The sequence below is a fragment of the Oreochromis niloticus genome, linkage group LG7, assembly GCF_001858045.2.
Source record: "Oreochromis niloticus isolate F11D_XX linkage group LG7, O_niloticus_UMD_NMBU, whole genome shotgun sequence".
NCBI lineage: Eukaryota > Metazoa > Chordata > Actinopteri > Cichliformes > Cichlidae > Oreochromis > Oreochromis niloticus.
In genome coordinates, this window is record NC_031972.2 from 48139498 (window position 1) to 48151809 (window position 12312).

The 12312-nt window shown below is 36.7% G+C and overlaps 2 protein-coding genes across 2 annotated transcripts; one reads left to right on the top strand and one right to left on the bottom strand.

The window, feature by feature from the left end:
• Window positions 1–1043: 1043 nt before the first annotated feature.
• Window positions 1044–4969, bottom strand: LOC100704512 (troponin I, slow skeletal muscle). Its single transcript, XM_003443900.5, has 8 exons — window positions 4812–4969; window positions 2745–2773; window positions 2573–2576; window positions 2407–2454; window positions 2112–2243; window positions 1942–2031; window positions 1589–1759; window positions 1044–1471 (listed from the first exon to the last, which is right to left on the bottom strand). The coding sequence occupies exons 2-8, from the start codon at window positions 2753–2755 to the stop codon at window positions 1385–1387; spliced, it is 543 nt and encodes a 180-aa protein (XP_003443948.1). The 5' UTR covers window positions 2756–2773; window positions 4812–4969; the 3' UTR covers window positions 1044–1384.
• A 1930-nt stretch (window positions 4970–6899) lies between these two features.
• LOC102079242 (interleukin-17 receptor A) lies at window positions 6900–12204 on the top strand. The gene is made up of 11 exons (XM_005451088.4): window positions 6900–7115; window positions 7235–7256; window positions 7701–7835; window positions 8073–8197; window positions 8292–8412; window positions 9622–9669; window positions 9773–9930; window positions 10026–10100; window positions 10199–10268; window positions 10411–10506; window positions 10591–12204. Exons 1-11 carry the CDS (start codon window positions 7017–7019, stop codon window positions 11517–11519), a joined length of 1878 nt encoding a protein of 625 aa, XP_005451145.2. The 5' UTR covers window positions 6900–7016; the 3' UTR covers window positions 11520–12204.
• The last annotated feature ends 108 nt before the right edge of the window (window positions 12205–12312 follow it).

Sequence of the window (12312 nt, forward strand, 5' to 3'; positions counted from 1 at the left end):
ACCGTTACTTTCACGTAGGAACGCTGCGTTACTGCGTTACTAAAACCGTGATTTTTTGCAAGAATGTCTCATGACAGTGACGTAAGCGAGTGCGAAGTTGGTGACAACAGCTGTGTGCAGATCAACAATGGATAATATATCGAGTGCGGGAGAGAGTATGAGCCTGCAGCGTTTAAAGCGTGGAAGTACTGACCTTATTTTGAGTTTGATTCCATAAAAAGTGACAAAAACATTAGTGTCCATTGTGCGTGGGAAGAAAACTTCTTTTTACAGCGAAAAAACCCCATAAACTTCCAAGCAAGCACCGAGTGCGCTACCACGTAATGTGAAACTCACAGAGAAACTCGCGGATTCTTCCACTGACCGCCGCGGCACACCTGCACCAGGGTAAACCTCCGCCTACCCCACTCCTGCTTTACAGGTGAAAATAGAGCAACAGGACCGCTGAATCTTTGATTTTATTTATTTTCTGCTGTGTTTTACTTTCATCTATTTGAAAGACTGAGTGTAAACACAAAAAATATTTTATTTTATGTGCTGGAATGTGCAGAAAATAGGTTTAGATGTTAAACAAATTTCTTCCAGTCAGAGAATGTTGCATATAATTAAGTTTTTGCTTGATGCATAAAGTTAAAAGATTTAAAGTTTTAAAAAGAGACGTTTCCATTTGATTACATTTTGTATGATGGATTATGCAGAAAAAGTAGAATTGGGCTGAAAGATCTATCGCTTTATCACCTATTCAGGTTGTAAATTGTGTTTTTAAAAAGTAACTAAGTAACTAAGTAATTAATTACTTTTGAAAATAAGTAATCAGTAAAGTAACGGGATTACTTTTTGGGGGAAGTAATCAGTAATTAGTAACTGATTACTTTTTTCAAGTAACTTGACCAACACTGCTTATATGCTGTATTTCCATGTATGTTTGCACACACCTGTCAATAATTCACTGCACCGATTTTCCATTTTCCAGGCAAAAATATAAAAAAATGAAAAATAGGAAAAAAATGAAAACCTATTTTAAAAAAAGGCAAAATCACTTATACAGGCACATTTGTTTAATTGGCAACACACATACTGCAGATATTGAAATAGCGATATGCAATTAAAAACACTTTGAAAGGAAAAATCAAAATCAAGCTAATCTGGATTTTCTTTAGTGCAGTTTTAATGTGCAAATATTAGAATTTATTACGTAATATGTATTCTTGCATTCAAAGCATACAGTTTTTTTTCTACTTACAAATGTACATTAAGTCATGTTGACAAGTTTTAATTCACTCAGATAAAAACTCACTCACTTCAGCTTATGCATTGCAAACTAAAGCTTTATTTTAGCAAGATGTGTTGCTAATACAGCTTTATTTTTAGCATGAGCAAATTTTTACTGTCCAGCATTAAACATCTTCTTTCTGCCTTCCATGCCGGACATGGCTTCCACATTCTTCCGCCAGTCCGTCACTTCTTCCCTCTGTTTAAATATTAATTATAATAATTAAAATACAAATACACAGATTTTAAATTGCTCATTAATTTAGTTTAATTTAGTTTTTTGTGTAATTTTTTGTGGCCATTTTGAAGTTTTTACCTTTTCATCTTCTTTCTTTACTGTCTTCAGGTTGGCCTTGAAATCAGCCTTTGTTAGTCTGGAGGTCTCGGTGCATGCACCCAGCATATCGTCTGTTGTTTTCTTGACCCTTTTCAAATTGGGCCTCTTTATACCCTTCAGCTCAATGATCTTCTGACTGAGTGATATAATCTGTGCAGCAAACATCAAACATGTGTATAACGTTTACATTCTGACAATGAAAGTACTTGCTGTCATTAACCACTGTAGGTTTTAACCAACCCTCCACCACTAGGGGCAGCATTTTACCACCATTTTTTACAAGCAGGAGTATATAAAAAGTACTTTTACACTATGATTCAAAATGTTTGTACCTCTTTCTCGTTTTTGCCTGCTTTGACCTCCATATCATAACGTGCTTCATCCACTACGTCAATTTTACGATGTAATTCTTTGCAAAGTTCCTGTACAGAAGAAAAAGAAAGATGTTAAAATGACGTAAATTAATTAATTACCGATCATTTAAAATTTGTTTAGTCAGTACCTGGAGCTCCTGGACTGACATTCCTGACAGCTGCAGTGGAGGGTATGACTCATTCACAACTCTTTCTTTCTCCCTTTCTTTCTCTTCACCTTCAGCCACCAGCATAGCAGCTGCCTTTTTCAGCAGTTTGGACTAAAATATAGTAAGGCTTCAATCACTCTTTATAACATTAAATACTGCTGGTGAATGGCTCTTTTGAATAATAATGATGATAACTATAAAAAATGAAAATGATAATAACAAACCAAACACAACAAATGCAAAACACAAGTTCCTTTGAATCTATAAGACCTACTTTCAAAAGGAGTCGGCGTGTAGCAGCAAACTTTCGCTTTCTCTTGGACTAAAACCAAAGGAGATAAATCAGTGTAGATGATAGATATCATATGAAGTGTATAAAACTTCGAATTTGGATTAGGGATTAATTAATCGTTGTGAACATTGACAACATTTTTACTCACCGGTCTTCATTATCAACATGGTGGTATGAAACACACACACACACACCCACACACACACACACACACACACACACACAGATCACTTGTTTTATTTTTTTTAACATAAGAAAGATTTTTTAAAATAGGTGAATTATGTAACTTATTAAACAAATTATACTAGGACAATACTCACCCCTCAGACATTGCTGCAGCTTATTGTACCTTTGGAAGAGAAATACATTTTTAGTGTCTAGTATCACAGATTTTCAGGTTAGTTTAAATTAATGTTCAAGCAAACATTTCAAAAGTTAAATGTTTTGAATGTGATGCTGTGAAAATTTTCTTTCTCATATTTTTGTGTAAAGTGAATATTTTGGGGGGGGGGGGGGGGGGGCGTTGGATGCAAACTATATTTATAATCCAGGTGATGTCGTCACCTGATTTGTGGACTCTTATTTTGAAGGCTGGGTCCCATGGTCTTGTTTTTTTAAGCGTATATTAAGAGCAAAGGGAGGAGCTGAGTGCATACGCATACAAAAGGAACTTGCAACTATGACCATAATTGACAAAATGAACAGAATTTTGTTTTGTTTTTATAAATGTATTTAAAAATGTAGAACTGGTGAGTGAGACCACGAACCTATGAAGGATTTACTGAGGTCATGAGTTACATAAGCTCAGTAGTTATTTTCCCATAGACTTCAAAACAGCTGGAATTCTTTTTAAAACCTCATTTTAGAGTTGACCCCTGCTGGTCATTAAAAATAATACATGATTAAAGCTTTTGGGACCTGTAGGTCATCTTTTAGTTACAGTATTGGGTTTGGATTTGTGATCAAAGAAAAAGCATACTGGAATATATTATCTTGTACTTTGGGAAGTTGTAACTAACAACTATTTTCTTATTTTGTTCTCTTTTATCCTTTTTTTTATATACTTTTGTTTACACAAAGCAATCAACTATGTGAAAAGACGTGCAAACTAATAGATAATAACAATTTAAAAAAGCAGACATTATTAGTATTCCTAGTATTCTCTGTTGATAATAAGATTAGGGAATTCGAGATCTGCTAAACAGATTTATTTAGTCTAATAGCTCTCAGGGGCTTTCAGATAGTTTTCAGCTTTCTTCCCAGGAGTTGCCTGTTGCACAGCTATATTTGGCCACATTGCACTGTGTCCCATCAGCTGCTGTGGCCTTGATAATGCAAGAGACAGCCAAGCTACAAAAAGTTTGGCAGCACAGAAAGTGGAACAACACCATACCAGCAGATACCAGTAGATCTCATCCAGATTCATATTGTGGCACATTTTCTATCTTAGAAGATTGTTTATTTTGTTTCTCTGTTACCAACACTTAAATTTAGCTGGCTAATGTCTTTGAATAATCTCTCTATGATATATATGCCTTCATATTACGTAGCCTTCTCCTTATCTATATGTTTTTATTTACTCTGTATCTTTACCTTTAAAAACGTACTACTGATTACTACATTGTATTAAAGAGAATTTAATCGTGATAAACAGTTGTAGTTCTAAAAATAAAAAGCTCTCCTCACTTGACGACATTATCCAGTTTAAAATAATCCAGTATAAGAGAGGGTGAAGGTCAAGGTCAACAAGCAAAGTCACAAGTTGGTTTAAGGAAGCCTTCAGCCTTAGCTAGAAGGTTACCAGTTCATATGAGCAAACTATTGTCACTTATTACATCAGCTTTTAACTGCAGTGAAGGATCAAACGTGTTGTTACCAGAGCCAAAACACAGTTGGGCAGTTTCAGCCTCAGATTACATTTCCTCACTCAAAGGGTCAAGACATCATTAAGAAGCCTGAGATGTGGTGGGAGTAAAAGCTGGGCTGCCAAGTTCAAAAAGTTTTAAGACCTTGACAAAAGTAGCCACATAGCTGCGATCCTGTCACATAAATACCGGCTGCAGTATCACTGTCAGGGGCATGCAGATATGCAGTATTCCTCTACCCCTGAGTTAAAACAAGACTCGGCTCGACTGAGACAGGCAAAGGGCTTTAAATGCAGGTACTTTAACAACTCAGAAAAATAAAACAGAGTGGACCTTTACTGTCATTGTTAAAAAAAACAATGGAGAAAAACTTTATTTTTAACTATAGTTTAATAGCTATGGTCCACTGAATCACCTTTAATGAGCCATCTCTTCATCTTGCATTGCTACATCAAAAAGTCTCATTTAATATCCATGTTAAAAATCTCTGACTTTAATTTTTTATTATTGTACGAAACTTACCTTGACGTTGACGGGAAATCAGACAAGGTAGTGGTGTGCTGAGACAAGGAAAAGCACTTTATGGTTATTACTCAAAGATTTACGTGCCCAAAGTATCGTGTGGATGGCTTGTTAAAATAGACAGCCCCCCCCCTCCTCTGTCCACCTGACAATTGCTGCACCATGCAGCACAGTCCATTTTTGATTTGCCCTCAACCCATGACCCATTTATTTTCATGTGATTGCATTGCACAAGGCACACCTCACGCCCCTCTCACCTAGCTGACAGCTGAGCTATCCTCTGTAGATGCCAGGCACTAAAAGCATGGTTGCTTTTTTAAATTTGCGCCACAGTGAGCCCTCATTGTTTGCTGGCAGAGGCCTACATTAAAGACCAGTTATTTCAAAGGTGCATTCTAATGTCAGCTTTTAAAAGTTGAAGTCTTGAAGTTTATTTCAACCTAACCTTTGAATCTGTACGTAGAGGCACTAAAAACAGGGTTTTAAGTGTATTTTCAGTTTGCATTTTAAGTGTGTTAAAACGTGGTTTTAACACACTCAAAACCATGTTTTAGGTGATTTTAAGTGTATTTATAGTGTATGTAAGTAAACAATAGACTGCAGAGTAGTTTAAAGCAAGTGTTTGGATCATTTAATTCTAAAGCATGGCTTTTATAAAGTGTTTTAAAAGCCCATTTTTAAACATGGTGTAACTTATGTCTGTACTCTCATGGTTATAGTATTATGAAGTACTTATTAAAGTGTATTCATCAATAAAAATCATTCACTAAAAACATTTACATATTTTGATCTACTTTGCAAGCATGATCAAGCAAAGCATATGCATATGCATATTGCATATTTGCATATTTTCTAAAGTTTACATATCAGGGGAATGATACATTTTAAGGGTGAGGAAGTATAGAGATGAACACACACACATATTCTGATCACAGCTACACTAAGGTATTTGATAAGGAAGAACACAGCACTTCATATCGCAGTCTGGGGCTGCTGTACTCAATAAAAGAGTATTTTTATATTTGGACCAAGATGCCACCCTGGCTTATGAATCATTGCCATGACTGCACTCACACACAGAGGTCAGATCAAACACTATATCTACAGTCTATTCTGGTCAGATTTCAGTGGCACAGGACTGTCTGTCTCTCTGTCTGCTTTAGTGTTATGTAAACTGATACAGTTGAGCTCAATATCCAGTAGGAGGCACAGTAACTCAGACAATGCAACAGGAATTATCACATAGCCACGTACTATGTTATAGCTGGTAACCATGTAGTGCATTGCTCTGAGTTTGTTCCCCACAATGCTGGACTGTCTCCTGGCTTTATGTGTTGACCCTCTGAACTCACACTTTCTGTTGTCTTTATATTTCGGTAAAGTTACATGTGGGTCACAGTGGAAGTGGAAACATGATTTAAGAAGAAAGAAAGAAAGTGTACTTTATTGATCCCCGTGGGGAAATTCCTCTCTGCATTTAACCCATTCACTCAGTGAGGCAGTGGGCAGCCATTGGGCACCTGGGGAGCAGTGTGTAGGGACGGTACCTTGCTCAGGGGTACCTCAGGGTAGCTGTTCAGGGGAATCGAACCCCCAACCTTCCAATCATGGGGCCACCACTCTACCTACTGAGCTATCCCTGCCCATTCTCACTAGCCAGGAGAGGTTTATAGTTCAAGTCTTCATCCCAGGTCAAGGCTCAAAAGTGTCCAAGAAAGAAAAGCAGTTTAAAAAATTTAAAGAAAATGAAAAAAGATTTAAATTACAAGTTTTTGTTCCTTTTGGTTGTTTGTATTACCCTTGTAACTGGAATTTAAATGTCTTCAAAGAGGGGTCATTTCCTAATTGTAAATTTGGCCACTGCTGCCTCCTAGTGACTGTTTGATCTTTTAATATTTTTGTTGTTGTTGTTATTAATCTATAGCATTCAAAATCCCTGCACTATCTAATTTACAAGCAGCTTGTGACATTAAAAAAAGTGTCGTGCATTAGAATGGAAACTACGACATACCGCTTCCTGTTTAGATGGCCATGTCTGATAAAACTGAAGAAAATCCTTGCTGAACTCACACCACAGATAGCGTTCACTCTGTTTGTGCATGTTGTCAAGTGGGGATCTTTATTGTATTCATTTATGTTTCTCATTTGCTCCGTTGCTTTTAAAGCTTTTCCAAATTGAGCTACAGGATCGGGATCTACACCAGCATGAGCCACTTTCTTTTTTTCTGTTTCTGTTTGAGTGCTGGACTCACAGACTCATCTGGTCCTAGGATGCTGAACAAGCGTCTGGACTGCAACCAGCCAGTGAGAATTTTATGCTACATAACAATTTAAGCAGTCTGATTAAAGTTAGAGGCTGGGGATTTATAATCTTCATGAACTTATCCTGTTTGTTTTTGCCTTTTTTTGGTCTTATCTTGCAGGGCCTTAACAACTGCACAATTAGTAAGTATATTATCTATCAAACCAGTTGAATAAAGTTGACATACTGCTGTATAAATGAGGAAGAGTTCAACCATATAAACTTGAATAATAAAATTAAATAAAGTGCTGAAAGCATCATATTACTGGTATGCCAAGCGGTAAAATACATGCTACTTAAATAAATGGTGTAAAGATGGCTTTCTTTGCTGTAAATTTACGTACTACCTTTTATCTTGTTAATTATTGTCAAGGCTTAATAGAATCTTATCCAGAAATCATCCATAAAATGTTGCACAGTAGAAAGTAAACTATTTTTTAAAAGGAAGAAAACTATGAGGAAGTAAAATGTATGTATTTTAAAATTATACTTAAAGTAAAGGAGAGTAAATATGCTGTATATTCCACCACTGCACACATCAGTGAAATATATTTTAGCATCATAATAAAGAAATCCCTCCATGTCAGATAACTGCTCAGATGAACAGAAAGTACCTAATACAGAAGCTCCTACCGGCCCAGATTCGGTGGATGTGACACTCTGGAAGGGCAAACATGAGCTTGTTCCTGTTTTGAATGTGACGTGGAAAATAAATATTGACTGTAAGTAAAGCTAATATTAATATATTTACTGTAGTTCACATTTTTTGTATATGTTAAGTTAAAAATGAAAACCTATTACTGCTCCTTTAAAGGTGAATAGAAAATGAAATATTAAAAATGGCAACAAATATTGTCCTCTTAAATCATTGTACTCTTGTATGATACTGTATGTGACAAATAATAAAGCTTGTTTGTTTGTTGTTGGTTTGTTAAATATGCCATTTTTTCTGTTCACAGCATCCATATGGGCACTTAAGGGATCTCAAATTAATATTGTGGATCAAACTACAAATCACAGTCTGTGTGTGCAATTTAGTTACTCATTTAAACACAGTACAACATTGCACAACCAAAACCATAAGGTAGGAGAAATAATTCATTACATAACCTGTACTTAATTATTACACATTCAATGAGAAGTTTAAACATTTTTTCTTTTTCTTTTTTCTTTATTAGTGGACATTTTCTTTGGATGAAGTTGAGGTAGAGTTTCGCCATACATACATGGTGACTGTTTTTAACTTGCCAGAACCTGAGAATGGAGATAACAGGAAAAGGACGTCAATTGCCATTCCAGGTAAGTTACCAGCAGATCTAGATGAACTGGAGAAGAAGACCTATTTCAGACTCACATGTCACATAATGCTTGTCCACGCCAGTCAACTTTTTAAAGATGTTTGATAATTGTAATAATTTAAAGGATGAAACCTGCTTACTGTTGCTGTGTGGTTTGTGGACAGGAGTTGCAGCTGCAGATCACTGAGCTTTGGTTGAGGTTTGCACTTTGACTGGGTCATTGCAACTCCTTGATTACTTCCTTTTTTACCTATTATGTTATAGATTTGCTGCATTGTCCGATTGGATGATTAACTTTGAGCCAAGCTCTAGCAGATGGCCTCATGTTTGACTCTAGAGTACTTTGACATACAGAGGAGTTCATGTTTGACTCAGTGACTGCAAGGTACCCACGTCCTGTGCCTGCAAAACAAGCACCATGTTTTTTTTACAGTTAGTGTGAAGTGTTTGTGCTGATATGTTGTGCAAACATGATGGACAAAACATCTGTCTGAAGCTTATTGTTCCAGAAGTCTTGTGGGGGGTTTTTTCAAATGCAACTTTACAAGCCTAAGCTGTGTTGCTGTGTTCTTTTTAGAAAAAAGAGGCTTTCAAAAACAAGGCACACTAGTTCAGTCCTGTTTTTTTCTAAATGTGCCATTTTGTAATTTAACATTTGATATACCACCTGAGGCCTGTATATATAGATATAGCTCTTGGGTTTTCTCTAAGCATTGAGCATCTGACCTTTGGCTGAATTTCCTAGGGCACTGACTGCTGGGAAGATTATGGAACATCTAAATGTTGCAGACAAGCAAGATGCCAAAACTTATGCTTTTATAGACGTTGTCATGCTTGCTGATGGTCAGTTAATCAAATGCATTTAATCAGCATTACCTGGCTGCTGTTTACCATCTTAAATCATAAGGATGCAATAAGGGAGTTTTTTTCACGGAACTGTAGCTCATTTTAATCCACGTGTGAGCACAATATGAGCTAATGTGGAAGTTACAGCCACAAAATGTTGCAATCAATACCATTAAACAGTAAGAAGAACAAGAATTAATGAAACACTAATTATAATAACAGTAATTATAATAATCAATAATAAGAAATCAACAGGCTCACTGCTGATTCTTCTGTAGACTGAATCATTTTTGCAGCTGTAATTTTCATGTTTGACTTTAATATGTCCTGGTTCCCTTCTTACATCGTCTACTACGATTCCCAGGATGTGATGATAAAAGAATCCAGCAGGTCCGAATGTGTCTGGAAAACGGTAAAATTTTACATTCTTTGCTTCTCTTGAATTTTAAATATTTTAGTATTCATTTAGACCCAGAACACTGAAACATGTTCTTCTTTTTCTTCTTTCATTTCAGGCAGCCTGTGGGATCCTAGCATGCAGACTCAAGTGTTGACGAATGGTAACATCAAATTGTTGTCCATTGTTGTAACATTTAAGGCTTCACAGTATTCAGAGAAATACAGAGTTTCCATCCTGAACAGTGGCATCCTTTGCTCAAAGAATGTCTCAAAGGTAGTTCTACTTAAACTCGCCACCTTTTTATATCAAACATGACAGGAGTAATTGTGACATGACTTTGTTTTTTTTAATTCCCCGTAAATAACAAGGAAAATGCAACGACTGTGAACGTGACATTTGAGTTTGAGCGGTGGCAACTCAGGCAATGTGAAATATCAGTAATGGTGAGTTAACTTAGTGTACCAATCTTAACAGTTAGTGAAATAATTTTCCATATAGAGATAATATGTCAAGAGCTCATTCTACTCTGCTTGCCTTGAAGGTCCAACCATTTTTTAGGCAATGCCAAAATACTTGTTCGAGCCCCAACAAAACAATTGATTACTGCCAGTGTAAGTGCAATTTTTACCAATTATATTGTAGGTATCAGAAGTCTTACATTAACCTAGAGTCATGTTGTAATTCATTTTACGTATGTTTAGTTATATAAAAAATGTTTTCAAAGTATGTAAGTATGAGTTTCTTTCTTTTTAGATTATCCAACAAGGACTTATCTTATAAAGGCGGCCATTGGACTGCTGTTAATTAGTATTTGTCTGGCTTATTTACTCTGGAGAGCATCTCATAAAGGTTTGTGTTCTTATAAACATGCACTGTATTAAACAGAAGCTTGAATAGATAAATAGTTAATTTGCAATTTTCTTTATTTCTCAGATCCTTTGAACACATCTTCACCCACTGCCAGAGACCAACCACAAGTTTTGCAAGTCAAAGAGAGAAAGAGTGTCCTCATCATCCACTCCCTCGATCACCCTTTATACAAAAATATTGTTCTCAAGCTTTGTGCCTTCCTGATGAACAAATGTGGTACGGAGGTGGTCCTGGATTTGCTGGATTCTAGTAGACTGGGAGTGCTTGGAAAGATCCAGTGGTTGGACTGGCACAAAGAGCAAATTGAGAAATCCTCTGCTAAGATACTAATCCTGTGCTCACGAGGTGTACAAGCCAAGTGGAGAGCCATGTGTGGTGACAAACAGGTTTTCATGAGAGAAGACGCTTGTTCATCTGTAGGTGACATGCTCACACCGTCCCTCAGCCTCTTGGTTCCTCATTTTATCCGATCTGCATCGTTCAAAAAGTACATTGTGGCTTACTTTGATGGCATTTCTTCAGAAGAAGACGTTCCTTCGCCTTTCAACATTACAGTACGATACAAGCTGATGAAACAGTTTGAGGAGGTCTTTTTCAGAATCCTCGACTTAGAAAAACATGAACCAGGCATTGTGAAGAAAGTTGAAGGGCTTTCAGAAGACACTTACCATCTGTGCCCTTCAGGTAGAGCCTTGTATGATGCTATAGAGGCTTTCCGTGCATACCAGCTGAAGCATCCACGCTGGTTTGAAGAGGAGCTACTGGAAAGCTCAGAATTGGAGTTTGAGGAGACGTCATATGAAATCTATAAAAGCCCTCCCATATACCCAAACTTTAAAACAGATTATGTTCTTCACCCAGCCCAAGTTATCAGTCATCACGTGCAGACAAGTGACAACTTCACCACAGATGAAACAAAACTTTATCTGTCAGAAAATCTTCAAGTGTTCTCTTCAATGCACTTCCACCCACTAATTGTTCAGAACTCTTGACCGTCCTTCTATCCATTTTCTTAACCTCGTATCCAACTTAGGGTGGCAGAGGGGCTGGAGCCTATCACAGCTAACACTGGCTGCAAGGCAGGTACACTGTGAAATGTAACTAGTTCTCAGAACTTAAAAAATTATGGAATCTCATTGTCTTGGAAAAACTGAGTTAAGTTTAGATGACTAAAGTAGGGCAACTTATTCATTGTGAATACTCCTACGTTCCAGTCCATCATGGTAACAACACGGAGAAACTGACAACCACAAACTCTTATATTTACATCTATGACCAAGTTAGTATCACCAGTTAATCCAGCAAGAATGTATTTAGGCTATAGTACAAAACAAAAGCACCCAGAGGACACCCACACAGGCACAGGCAGAGCATGCAAGCTTCACACGGAAGGGCCTTCCGACTGAATCTTCATGCTGTGACCTTTTAGTGCTAACCACTGTACCACAATGTAGTTCATTTAACAAGTTAAATAGAATAGCATTAAGACCTTGAGATATTTGTGATAACCATGTCTTTATATCTGCACGGGAGAACAGAAACTAAGTAGTACATGTATCATTCCACTACAAACCATAAAAACTGTATTTTTAAAAGGACATTTTGTACATTTATTTAAAAATATGCTTATTTACTGTGTGTTATACTATATTGTGCATTATCTGCTTGCTCTTTGTTCTGTGTGGTTTTGCATTAATTTGATTTGCCAGGAGACAGTAACAGAGAAGGTTAAACCATTGAAATGTGCTGTTGATGCTTGTGGGCTGTGTAAACAGTGTTAACAGG

Coding starts and splice junctions, on each gene's coding strand:
- LOC100704512 (XM_003443900.5), bottom strand. Junction 2,244..2,406: donor CACGCCGACTCCTTTTGAAA/GTAGGTCTTATA, acceptor ACTATATTTTAG/TCCAAACTGCTGAAAAAGGC. Junction 1,472..1,588: donor TAAAGAAAGAAGATGAAAAG/GTAAAAACTTCA, acceptor ATATTTAAACAG/AGGGAAGAAGTGACGGACTG.
- LOC102079242 (XM_005451088.4), top strand. CDS start 7,017: ATGAGCCACTTTCTTTTTTTCTGTTTCTGTTTGAGTGCTGGACTCACA. Junction 9,670..9,772: donor CCGAATGTGTCTGGAAAACG/GTAAAATTTTAC, acceptor CTTTCATTTCAG/GCAGCCTGTGGGATCCTAGC. Junction 10,507..10,590: donor CTGGAGAGCATCTCATAAAG/GTTTGTGTTCTT, acceptor TTTATTTCTCAG/ATCCTTTGAACACATCTTCA.